General features: G+C 43.3%; 1 protein-coding gene across 12 annotated transcripts in view; it reads left to right on the plus strand.

The window, feature by feature from the left end:
- cntrl (centriolin) overlaps positions 1-12,552 on the plus strand; it is a 54,652-nt gene extending 42,100 nt beyond the window's left edge. For 9 of the 12 annotated variants that reach the window (XM_040155734.1, XM_040155736.1, XM_040155738.1 and 6 more), the window contains 16 exons: positions 995-1,124; positions 1,266-1,354; positions 1,454-1,594; positions 2,214-2,277; positions 2,622-2,735; positions 4,546-4,663; positions 5,766-6,130; positions 6,856-6,950; positions 7,030-7,145; positions 7,579-7,652; positions 7,736-7,795; positions 8,586-8,685; positions 8,823-8,995; positions 9,556-9,627; positions 10,973-11,035; positions 12,125-12,552. In XM_040155734.1, the coding sequence (XP_040011668.1) occupies positions 995-1,124; positions 1,266-1,354; positions 1,454-1,594; positions 2,214-2,277; positions 2,622-2,735; positions 4,546-4,663; positions 5,766-6,130; positions 6,856-6,950; positions 7,030-7,145; positions 7,579-7,652; positions 7,736-7,795; positions 8,586-8,685; positions 8,823-8,995; positions 9,556-9,627; positions 10,973-11,035; positions 12,125-12,256 (1,906 nt within the window). In that variant the 3' untranslated portion in view covers positions 12,257-12,552. Of the gene's footprint in view, positions 1-994; positions 1,125-1,265; positions 1,355-1,453; positions 1,595-2,213; positions 2,278-2,621; positions 2,736-4,545; positions 4,664-5,765; positions 6,131-6,855; positions 6,951-7,029; positions 7,146-7,578; positions 7,653-7,735; positions 7,796-8,585; positions 8,686-8,822; positions 8,996-9,555; positions 9,628-10,972; positions 11,036-12,083 lie in introns of all 12 variants that reach the window. The other 3 variants (XM_040155737.1, XM_040155746.1, XM_040155744.1) reach the window with 2 other exon arrangements.
- The last annotated feature ends 234 nt before the right edge of the window (positions 12,553-12,786 follow it).

A 12,786-nucleotide genomic window follows, 5' to 3' on the forward strand; every position in this document is an offset into this window, starting at 1 on the left:
TCCGCCTGTTTTTAGACACATTTTCAATTTGTGAATGAAAAACCAGACAAACGTAGGAAATTGAAAAAGTTGGTGTATCGATAAAAGCAAACTGTGACAAAATATGATGGAAACAGACGTAGTGACTAGACGCTGACGTCCATGAAGCTTGAAGAGAGGAAACCATCAGGTCTGTGAGGAGCCGTGAGAAGACTGGAACCTTCCTCACATGAACACATGGAACCGACAGAAACGTCAGGTTTCCACCACGTTCTCCACACGGTTTTCCGTCGTCTGAGCTCTGACTGCGGCTCTTTTAACGACCTCGTCTCGCCGTGTCCTCTTCTTCTGTGGTGGTTTAACGGCAGCGACTGGAGAATCGGCTCCACCAGCTGGTTATCTTGACAAAACGACTCCTAATATTTGCATAATAGCAGTGGATGGAAACCCACCTGCTTACTAGCCTGTAGAAGTTGAAAAAGGTCAGTAAGTGAGCAGTTCACTGTCAGACAAATTTGGCTGTAAGTAAAAGCTGTTCGCTCACTGCAGAGTGTGTCCTCTCACTGCGCTGTCAATCCAAACAAAAAATCAAAAATCTGTCAAATACGTATGATGTTCTCCGTACACCACTCCCCCGAACTACGAGGCGATTTCAAATTCACCCACACATCACAGATTTTAAATAGTACTTGAACACTAAATTTTGAGTTAGTAAACTACATGTCCAGTCACTTTATTACACTTTCTACTCATCCAGTAACCCCAAAAAATCTATGATGTAACCCGGGCAGCTCAGCCCCAAAAACTGCAAGGTATCGTCACATTCATCCTGCCACCCCACCCCCAAGATGTAAATACAGCAGTCAGCTGTCAGTAGCGTGGCAAGAACGAGTGCGAGCAGAGCAGCAGTAGAAATACCTTGAAGCTAGAAGTTTACCGTGTTTTATGTGTTTTTACAGTGTGTTTCTGTGACACAAGCACCTTTTCTTGATTGTGTGTGTGTGTGTGTGTATAGGAGTGTGATGCAGGTGTGTGATGAGGTGGAGTGTGTTGAGAAAACTCTGCTGAAAAGACGAGCTGAACTCCGTCAGGCTGACAGACTACTGCTGGAGGCTCAGAGCTGCATACACACCACCAGAGACAAGGTACACACTCGCACACACATTAATGCACACGCAAGCACAGACACACACGTTCCTATGTGTCTGAACATTACACTGCGGCACCCACAGCGCTGATCTTCCTGTGACTGAGCGCAGGTCGACCTCTCTGTCTGTCTCCTCCAGGCCAGTTCGGCTCAGCGGGAGGCAGATGCGTTGCGGCGCAGAGCTCAGGACGGCGCCACCTGTCTGCTGGAGGCCACACAGCACGTCAGGTAAACTCTCAGAGGCCCACCTCGGACCTCCAGACTCAGATATCAGCATCGGGTTTGACTAGGAGCGATTCTTTATCATGTTCGACCTGATGTCTCAAGAGAGCTGCAGGAGGCGGTGGGGGATCTGAGGAGGAGGAGGCAGGAGGAGGAGCAGACTCTGAGGGAGGTGAAGGAGGCGCTGAGGAGCAGAGATCAGGAGTTCCAACAGCTCGGCACAAAAATAAACTCAGCTACAGACAGGTACAGTTCTGACACGCGCTGAAGCGAAGTTAGAGCTGGAAGACGTGAGATTAGTATGGACGCAAATTACAGAGCAAACGGCAAGACAGTGCATTTGTTCACTGCGATGGTTTTTACTTGAATTTTCAGCTGAAAAGTGACAAAAATATACCACATTCTGGTACCATGTGAGTTAACATGCTCAGCTAACTCAGAGACTTCCAAGGACCGGGGTGGAAATAAGTCTGGGTCTTTGTTGTGTTATGCCTCACGTGGGTCCCACCTCTGTGTCAAACTAAAGTCTATATTCTGCCTTCAGCTACTTCACAGTAGAAGCCCTCAAGCTGCAAGGAATGTGATCAATAAAAATTATGAATCAGAAGGGTTAACCTCAGAAGGGCTTTTATTGTGAAGCAGCCTGAGGGCTTTTACTGTGAAGCAGGATGCAGGTAGATGATGGATGGGGTAAGTCTTTGATTAAGCCTGGAATGCCGACATGATGCTTCATAACAGATGGTTAAATCTAAATTAGTACATTTTCTGCGTTTGTTAATCACACGTTTTCTCTTTTTGCGCAGCCCCAATAAAATGTCTGTCTTTATTTGTGTGCGTGTGTGTGTGTGTGTGTGTGTGTGTGTAGACTGTCTAGTGTGCTGTCAGATTGTCAGGAGGCTCAGAAGCGTCTGGACTCAGTCAACAGTCAGGTAACCTCGCATCTTCATATGCAGCCTGTTAAACAAGCTGCTCACATCTAAAGCAACATGTTTGTCTGATATTTTAGTTCTTGTTGTCAAGTGTGAAATCATGGCTGTGGCACCAATGTTTCAAAAAACACATGCAAACGTGGTCTCTGCATCCCAAACATCAAATGGGTCTGGTTCCGTTTGAGTCAGTGTCTGAGACAAAACAGGAACCTTCCGTTGTTTGACAGCCACCATTAAACTGTCAAAGGAAGGAGAAGAGGCTGAAGCATCTCTCTTCAGTTCAGACATTTCAGCGAGGATGGCAAACGTTTAGAAAACATTTTAAAAAACGCTTGTGGTCTCAGCAGGTGGAGCAGCAGGAGCAGAGGTTGGTTCAGAGGAGGGAGGAGCATCAAACAGCTCTGAACAGAGTGAAGGAGGTCAGAGAAGAGGAGCAACGACTGCAGAACACAGTCAAGGTGAGGAGGAGGAGATGACGCTAAATCCCCCCCGGGATCCTGATAGATGATCTTATGTATAACTTGGAGTATCATTACTATCAGATATTATGTTGTGTGCAAAGATTTTTAAAAATGATGCTTTAGGACTTTGGGGACTACGTAGATGTGAAATCACATCATATCGACGACTTCTGGAGTCTGGCAGAATTAAGGATAGAGCGCAGCCAAGCAGAGCAGGAAACTTTAAAAAGATAAAGAATCGACGCTGTAGCGGAGCAAACAGAAAAACTATGATGTGGTTTGATGCACCAGGTGCTGGTTTGGGCCACCAAGCGGCTTGAAAATCAACAACAACATCAGCTCCAATTCTGACGTATACGTGAAACACCACTGTTTGTAAAACACAGTGGAACCACAAGTAGAACCTCGTAGCAAAGACTTACAATGTTCTTAACGGTTCATGTTATAAGAACAAGCAGGTTACAGGCCGTTAGGTTCCTGCAGCTCCTGCTACCAGAGAGAGGAGATTCCTAATGGTTTAGATGGTAGTTGAGGAGACTAAATACATGTTTCTGCTTTCTGTGTGTGTGTGTGTGTGTGTGTGTGTGTGTGTGTGTGTGTGTGTGTGTGTGTGTGTGTGTGTGTGTGTGTGTGTGTAGACTGTCTAGTGTGCTGTCAGATTGTCAGGAGGCTCAGAAGCGTCTGGACTCAGTCAACAGTCAGGTAACCTCGCATCTTCATATGCAGCCTGTTAAACAAGCTGCTCACATCTAAAGCAACATGTTTGTCTGATATTTTAGTTCTTGTTGTCAAGTGTGAAATCATGGCTGTGGCACCAATGTTTCAAAAAAAACATGCAAACGTGGTCTCTGCATCCCAAACATCAAATGGGTCTGGTTCCGTTTGAGTCAGTGTCTGAGACAAAACAGGAACCTTCCGTTGTTTGACAGCCACCATTAAACTGTCAAAGGAAGGAGAAGAGGCTGAAGCATCTCTCTTCAGTTCAGACATTTCAGCGAGGATGGCAAACGTTTAGAAAACATTTTAAAAAACGCTTGTGGTCTCAGCAGGTGGAGCAGCAGGAGCAGAGGTTGGTTCAGAGGAGGGAGGAGCATCAAACAGCTCTGAACAGAGTGAAGGAGGTCAGAGAAGAGGAGCAACGACTGCAGAACACAGTCAAGGTGAGGAGGAGGAGATGACGCTAAATCCCCCCCGGGATCCTGATAGATGATCTTATGTATAACTTGGAGTATCATTACTATCAGATATTATGTTGTGTGCGAAGATTTTTAAAAATGATGCCTTAGGACTTTGGGGACTACGTAGATGTGAAATCACATCATATCGACGACTTCTGGAGTCTGGCAGAATTAAGGATAGAGCGCAGCCAAGCAGAGCAGGAAACTTTAAAAAGATAAAGAATCGACGCTGTAGCGGAGCAAACAGAAAAACTATGATGTGGTTTGATGCACCAGGTGCTGGTTTGGGCCACCAAGCGGCTTGAAAATCAACAACAACATCAGCTCCAATTCTGACGTATACGTGAAACACCACTGTTTGTAAAACACAGTGGAACCACAAGTAGAACCTCGTAGCAAAGACTTACAATGTTCTTAACGGTTCATGTTATAAGAACAAGCAGGTTACAGGCCGTTAGGTTCCTGCAGCTCCTGCTACCAGAGAGAGGAGATTCCTAATGGTTTAGATGGTAGTTGAGGAGACTAAATACATGTTTCTGCTTTCTGTGTGTGTGTGTGTGTGTGTGTGTGTGTGTGTGTGTGTGTGTGTGTGTGTGTGTGTGTGTGTGTGTGTGTGTGTGTGTGTGTAGGAGCTGTTGGAGCAGCAGGAGGTGCTGTTGAGTGAAAAGAGGTCTACAGTCTCAGCTGGGAGAGAGGAGGAGCAGAAACTCCTCACATTGCAGTCTGAAGTCAAGGCACACAGAGCAGGTAGCACACACACACACACACACACACACACACACACACACACACACACACACACAGGGAGGGTGGTCGGGTCTAACCAACGTCCTGATTGGCGAGTGTCTCCACTTGGCAGCCATCTTGGAGACGCCCCGGGGCAGCTATCGAGACCAGGTTCCTGTCTGAATGAAAGGGGGAGAGAGACTGTTCAGTTTCAATGGACATAAGAACTGAATGTCCAGAATCACCAGTCAAATCTGATCAAAACTGCTTAAAACGTTTGGTGACTTTGTCCCAAAATAAGGTTTTGAAAAACTGTTATTCCACAGGTGGCACTCCTGCTACACAGGTGCAAGGTTTCACTTGTATCAACGCAACAACACGATCGGCTCGACATGTTTCCTGTTCGGCTGCTACGAAGCAGACGATTGGCTTTTAAGGGGAGGGGCAGGATACGTGTCAGGCAGCCGCCATCTTTTCTATTCAGGATTCTTTAAGTGGTTCGTCTGCTCCCTTATAACGTCTTTGGTTTAACGTAAAACCTGACCTAGTTTGAGCTCGATGGGCATAGGTTCCACTCCACTTCCATTCTGCCCACAACAGGTACATCCTGCTTATGCCGTCGTGAAACGATAATTCGTACGACAAGTAAAGAAAATACCAGCAGTATCGTCAGTAACAGGCTGCAGCTCAAGGTTTTGGATGGTTTCAGCCTGTGTTGTCTGGAACAAAATCATGTTAAATCCTGTTGCTGCATCTTCAAAAAGGTGACGTTTAATCTGCAGCTGTGGTTTAGTCTGAACCCAGCTGCTGTTATAAGGTAATAGAAGTTTTCACGTGAATGTTTCCGAGAAAATTCACGACATGAACCGGGAGGTTCCAGGTGAGTTGGTGTGGAATGACTGACAATAATAGTTACATTTAGACTGGACCGATACAAATAAAAAAGTCTGTTTGTGATGATGATAAACAGAACGACTGGAGTGTGAATGATGAATAATACACTGTTGTTCCAGTAGTGTTTCAAAAAGTGTCAGTGGAGTGAAACCTTTAATCGTAGTTTTCTGAGTCAACAGAGCAGATTTGTGCAGCGAATCCTCTGAATCATCTGTGTGTTTGTGTCCAGAGCTGAAGCAGGTTCTTCAGGAGCTGCTTGCAGAGCAGCAGGCGTTGGAGGAAGTGAAAACCAAACGCACCCAGACTCTCCAGCGGCTCCACAGGCAGAAGGACAAACTGGACAGGACAAAGGAAGAGCTGGACAGGAAGCAGGATGAGGCGGACGGGATGCAGGACGAAGTGGACAAGCGGAAGGATGAGCTGGAAAAGAAGCAGCAGGAGGTGGACAGTAAGATAGAAGAAATGGACAAAGTGCAGGACGAAGTGGACAGGAAGAGGGAAGAGCTGGCTGCGCTGCAACAGGAAGTTGAGTCTCACAGAAAAGAGGCCGAGTTATGTCTCAAAAATACAAAACAACAGCGAACAGAACTGCAGGTCAGTAAAAATATCAGCAGCAGTTTCAGTCTTTTAGTCAGAGGACATCAGGTGAGCTGAACATGAGAAAATGTGAAATGTGTCCACAAACAAACAAACATATAATTCAGCATAAATGAAGAATAAAGCTTCCAATAATAAGTGACCGCTGAATAAAAATGTACTTAAATGGAGCAGTTCTCTGAAGGAAATTTCTCTAGAAAATCAACAACTAAACTGAACTCACCACAGTAACAGTCGTGTGTATTTTCCCTCTATTTAGAACCAAACTACACGTTTTTTCCCCCAGGAAACTGTCAAGAAACCTGCTCAGCAGGTCCGCTAAATGTGCAAATATGTAAAATTTCTACTTATGTGTAGTTGTAAATACGATGCAGCATATTAAATGGGTTCCTGGATTTTTTCTCTTTAAATCAGCAGAAAATCAGTGCGTTCATCCAGTCACACAACCCAACATAGTGATGGGTCCACACTCTCTGTTGCCTTAACATTACCTTCTTCAAGTAGCTGTAAATGTATACGAAAGTGTGTTGTACTGTGTGTGTGTGTGTGTGTGTGTGTGTGTGTGTGTATATGTGTATATATATATATATATATATATATATATATATATATATATATATAAATAAATATAATATGGGCATGTGTAGTAGTATACGGTATATGCAGCACTACTTAAAAATAGAAAAAAGGATCAGGAGAAGTTGGTTACGTTTTATGTGCAGGAGCTGAAGGAGGAGCTGAGCAGGAGTAAGGAGGAGAGGAGCAGCCTGCAGGAGCAGTGTAATCACCTGGAGGCCAGACGGAGGCATGCTGACAGGTACGAACACACACATACTGGAAACACATACAGGTTTCTCACCAACGGAGAAGCTCCTGAAAACCTGTGTGTGTGTCAGGTGTCTGTCGGCGGTGGAGGTGGAGCTTGCTAAACAGAGGAAGGAGCACAGCCACACCCAGGTCCTCAAACAGGAAGCGCTCAGAGATACGACAGCCACTCAGGAGCAGCTCAATGGTATGACATCATCATTAATACTATTCAGAGTGTCACACAGAGTAAAACATACAAAAGCACTGCTACACTACTACATACAAAGTATAACACACAGACTGGAACGTATACGTGACTATAGTTACCTGGACGCGCGCCGCGGATGCACAGTTGTTCTCATTACACTACTACACCCTCCGACGATGGGCTTTGCATCGCTCGGACCCCAGTGGACCCTCGAGTGCTCGCGGAGGAAGGAACTATAACGCTAGCTTAAAGGCTGTAACATACAGACTGTGACATAGAAGGTAAAACTATAGCAGCTGTTAGACTCTGAAGATCGGTGCGTCCGTGTTTCTGCTGAGGATGAAACACAGAACGGCTCGAAATGTGACGAGGCACGCGAAGGATTTCGAGCTTGAAGATGCGACAACATCGTCTCGTGTCTGTGTTGCAGAGAGCTCTGAGCTGCTGTCTCTGCTCGGCGAACGGGTGGAGGAGAGGAAGAAACAACTGCAGACTCTGGAACAGGTACACACACACACACACACACACCGTCCTCTGTCTGAGCTGTGGGAAGTGTTTCGTCTGATGAGTGTGTTTTTGCCCTGCAGCAGCAGCAGCAGAGAGCAGAGCAACTGAAGGAGCTGGAGAAGGAGATTGAACACAAACAGGTACAACGCGCACAGATTTTACTCAAACCTTTAATGAGCACTGTAAATTGTGCTACTTGAATTTGGACGGTTTGTAAGAAGGAAAACCATGAGTTCAGTCCACAGGCTTGTCCGTGATATTATTTATGTGCATGGTTCGTATCACGACGCTCTAAGATTCATATGAGGAGAAGCTTTAGAGCTCATCACTGTACCGGAGCAAAGGTTGTGGCCGTGTCTGTGTGATAGAAGAGACCTGAGCTGTCCAGTATAAACATTTATAAAAACCCTTATTTCTACAGTTCAGGCCAACTCTGTCGAACTCGATCCCAGGAGTTTAACCCGGCCTCTATCCCATGTTGTTTTTATACATATATGTATATATATATATATGTATGTATGTATAGACTTTTATGATTTATCTTTTAGTATCCTTTGTGTCCTTTGTACACAGGGCACAGATCCCAAAGAGAGTGAGCTGCTCTCTTTGGACAAAAAGACACCAGGACACAGTTTATTCGCAGAATAGTAACAACTACCGATCAAATGTTCCCCAAGCCGAAGGTGACGTGTTTAAATAACCTGGTTAATCTGAGTGAAACCTGTAGATTTTCAGTTTAATGTCAACCACCAGAAAATATTCTCATTGGAGAAGCTGGAATCCGAGATTTTTTTATCTTTTTGCCTTAAAAATGAACTTAAATGAATAATCAACTATCAAAATGATTGCCCATAATTTTTCATGACCAGGCAGTTGATTCCAGCTCACTGGTCCTCTCTCTCTCTCTCTCTCTCTCTCTCTCTCCTTTAGGCGATGTGTGGTGGGCTGGAGGATGTTAAAGCTGCAGTATGTCGGTTGGAGGACAGGGGGCGCCGCCTGACCGAACAACAGCTGGAACTCAGCCAGCTCAGTCAGTCGACACCGAAATCTGTCGCTTCTTCGTCTTTCTGTCCGACACGATTTTTGATTTGACACGATTTTCATTCATAATAAAGAAACAGTAAGAATAAAAAACAACTTCCTGTTTGACTCATTCTGTCTGATCAGGTGAGGAGGTGTGGGAGAGAGAAAAACAGCTGCTGCATGAGGAGGAGGGGCTAAAACAGAAGAGGGAGGAGCTCATTCAGACAGAGGAGGAGCTACAGAAGAAGCGAGAGGAGCTTCGGGGGAAAGAGGAGGAAATACACAAGAAACAGGAGGAGCTGCATAAAAACCAGGAGGTGAAGCGACAGAAATAGTAAAACAAAAATGAAACATAAGGTTTTTTTAGTTCTTAGACACAGATCAATTCAGTCAAAACTAGGACTGAAACTAACAAATAATGATTATTTTCATTATCAATGAATCTGTCAGGTATTTTCATGATTAATTGATTGAATCATTTAGAGTATAAAATGTCAAAACATTGTGAAAATCCCATCATAACTTCCCGGAGTCTGAGGTGACGTCAGAAAAAGTATCAACTCGTCTCGTTTGAGAAGCTGGAACCGGACAATGTTTAATATTTTGCAATCATTTGGTTTCAAAAAATGACTGACATTATTAATCAGTTATCAAAATAGTTGCTGATTATTTTTCTGTCAATAGACTTCATCGATTAATCGTTTCAGCTCTAATCAAATTACAAAATAAAACTCCCAGCGGTTGCCTGGTAAATGCAGACAACAGTGACTCGGCCAAAGTGGTTTCTCTTGTTTCTTCTGTGTTTTCCACTGATACCAGGGAGAACGTTAACCTGCTGTTGCCTCATTCACATACTGATTAATGTGTGTGTTTGTAGGAGGATGACAGCAGGGAGGACGGGTCTTTCTACCTGTCTACAGCTGGTCTGAGGTCAGCCTTCAGTACTGAGGTGAGTCCTGACAGAAAAAAAAACTCTGATCTCAGACAACACACACACATTAATCATCAATCACACCAATCAAACTTTATTTGTGTAGCACCTTTCACACCGGTCAGAGCCATTCAAAGAGTTGAGAACAAGACAGAACAAGTATAAACAGTCTGAGACAAGTGAAGCGAGAAATGAAAATGGTGAAAAAGCAATAAAACCAATAGAATAAAACCATTTAAGAGTAAATACATGAAATCAAACAGATAAAAAAACTGACAAAGTAAATCGATGAGGGAAGAGAATATTTTAAAACATGAACAGAATAAAATAAATGATTAAATTAAATAATGACCATAAAACATTCTCACCAGCAGCCAGGCTAAAGGCTTTTAAGTTTACGTTTGAAGACGTCAACACTTCCAGCCGTTCTCAGGTCTGTTCCGACAACACGCAGCACAAAAACTAAAAAGCTGCCTCGGCAAAAGTTTTTCATCCTGAACTCTGAAACAACTGATGGAGACTCAAAGTGCCAGAGAACCTGAAGGGTCCTGGTCCAGAGAGGAACAACCTGTCAGACCACGGAGGGCTTTAAAGACGAGTAAAAGAATTTAAAATCCACATGGAACCTGACGGGGAACCATCGTAGGCACTAAAACAGGTGTAATGGCGTGTTGTCCTCTTCTGGTCCTGGGCAGCAGGTTCTAAATCAACTGATAGGAGAGCATCAGACAGAAAAGGCCACAACACAGCACAACACTAACACAACCCTTATTTCATCATTAGGAGAAAACACACAATACACACAGGAACGATAAGAAACTGACCTCTACCTGCTGATGTCACAGTAATCAGATTACACTCTGGACATTTTTAAACCAACACTCCACCGCTTCCATTTTCTAAAGATGAAAAATGTCCTGTCTATAAATAAAGTAAAGAAAAAAATACATAACTCCTGAAATAAAGTCATGACTCAATCGATGGTAAAAGAAATCAACATTAGTAATTAATCTGCACGTCGACGTGTTTGGTTTTTATTTATGTTGATGAGGTGGTTTTGTCATAATCTCAGTGTAAAATATCAAACAACGAAAACATCAAAGTACAAGTGCATTTACTTGTGTGGTCATTATCATTCACACATGAAATTACATTTTCATACATAAATTTATTCCCCCACGTATATTATACGTTACACTATATGGCCAAAAGTATGTGGACACCGCCGTATCAGTTCTCACTCTGGTTTTGTTAGTGGAAGCTTCGGCATCCACTGGTAGTTTAGACAAGTTGGTTTAAGATTTCACGTTAACTACTGCTACTAAATGTGTGTGTGTGTGTGTGTGTCTCTCTTTCTCTTCAGGAGGAGAGGTGGAAGGTTGAGCTGCAGAGAGAAAAACTGAGGCAAGAAGAAGACCGACTGAAGGTAGACAATATTTTATTAATGTACATTTAAAACAAAAAAAAAAATACAAACTGCATTAGAGCTGCAGCCGAAGATAAATCCAGAGTCCGAAGTGAATCTTCATCCAGTCCTCAAACATACCTCACATGCAGACAGACCCGGGCTTTTATTCTGTTTTATATTTGATCACATCGTTGTAAAAATCCTCCCTGTTTACCTGTTGTCTCGATAAAGTCAGTATAACGTTCATTTCAACAGCACTAATACATCCGTACATGTCAGTCACCAGTCTGAAGAACTACAGCTCCAACAATTAGTTGTTTAATCCGTTAGTCAATCAGCAGAAAATTCATCATGCCTTCATTCATCTGCAGCCATTGTTAGAATCAATTCATTGTTTTAGTCATTTTTCAAGCAAAATGTCACAAATGTGAGAATGATGCTTTTCTTCAACTAATATGATGATAAACTGAATCTAAAAGCTGTTTGAATCTGTCACCTGGGAAAATTAGGCAGGCACTTTTCAGACAAACCAATTAATCGAGAAAATAATCGGAAGATTAATCAGAAATGAAAATAATCGGTAGTTGCGGTCCTACTCAAATCACTTTTGTCTGGTTAATTACAATGCTGTTTCCATTCAGTAATATTTCAAAGAGTTAAAATCCTTCAGGTGCCTAGAAGACTTTTAATGTGAAAAATCTGCAGGAAGTAGGTTCAGTATCAAAAAAAAAAAAAAAACAGGAAATGATCAGTGAGTTAAATCAGTGCTGTTGTTAAAGAAAGTGTTTTGAGCAAAGTGATGAATCGGGGGAGATGAAAATGTTACTGAAATGTACCCCATGAGCCACCGTAGTACAGGAAGTCCTCAGTGTTAATGAGCTGGTTTATGGCTTTCAGTCTGACCAACAGTCCAAACAGAGAAAAGGAGACATGACTCAGTACAAGTGATTATGATTTTCTGCCAATCAACTAACTGATAAGTTGATTTGTTTTCGGAACAACTGACCTGATGAAATCCAGCGGATCCAGTCTAATTTATATTTCTATGAAATCCTCCTGCTGTCAGACTGAACCCTGACTCACTGACGTTTGTGTTTTGCTGCCGAGGCTCGTCTGCGCTGCCGTTTGTGGAACCAGCAGGAGAATCTGAAGGTGACACGACTGGAGACTGAGGAGAGTTTACTGGGACTGAAACACAGACTGGACCAGCTGGACTCACTGCTCAGACACACGCACTGATGTCAGACCGCTGATCGAGTCTGTTCGCAGATGTTCACTAAACGCCGCCACAGGTCGGGTTTGTCGTTCGTTTGGACTCAAGAAAAAACAAACTGAGCAGGACTGAATATTCCTGAGGTCTGTGAACACACCATCTGTGTGAAAACGACACCGAGCTGAATATAAAATGACAAAATATCTGGATTAAATATTGGATGTTTGAAGTTTGTGTTTGTACAAACACGTAGAACTCTGGTATATTTTTGATGAACTTGTTATGCAGATCAAGGAGGATATTTCTCTTTGAATTAAACACTTTCTGTTAAAGCTGATTTCAGTGTCAAATCCTCTCAGACTCATCAACACATTCGTGCTGTAACGCACCAGTTTGTCCCTTTGATTCTTAAAGAACAGGTCTGGTGGTGTTTATTATTTTATCAAGTTCAGACTCAAACAAACACTGAGCGTCTCCTACTAACAAGAACTGTGTGTGTGTGTGTGTGTGTGTGTATCACAACCTGATGTATCTGATCCCTCTGAGCCACAGAGCT

This window comes from Xiphias gladius, chromosome 19, assembly GCF_016859285.1.
Source record: "Xiphias gladius isolate SHS-SW01 ecotype Sanya breed wild chromosome 19, ASM1685928v1, whole genome shotgun sequence".
Lineage (NCBI taxonomy): Eukaryota > Metazoa > Chordata > Actinopteri > Istiophoriformes > Xiphiidae > Xiphias > Xiphias gladius.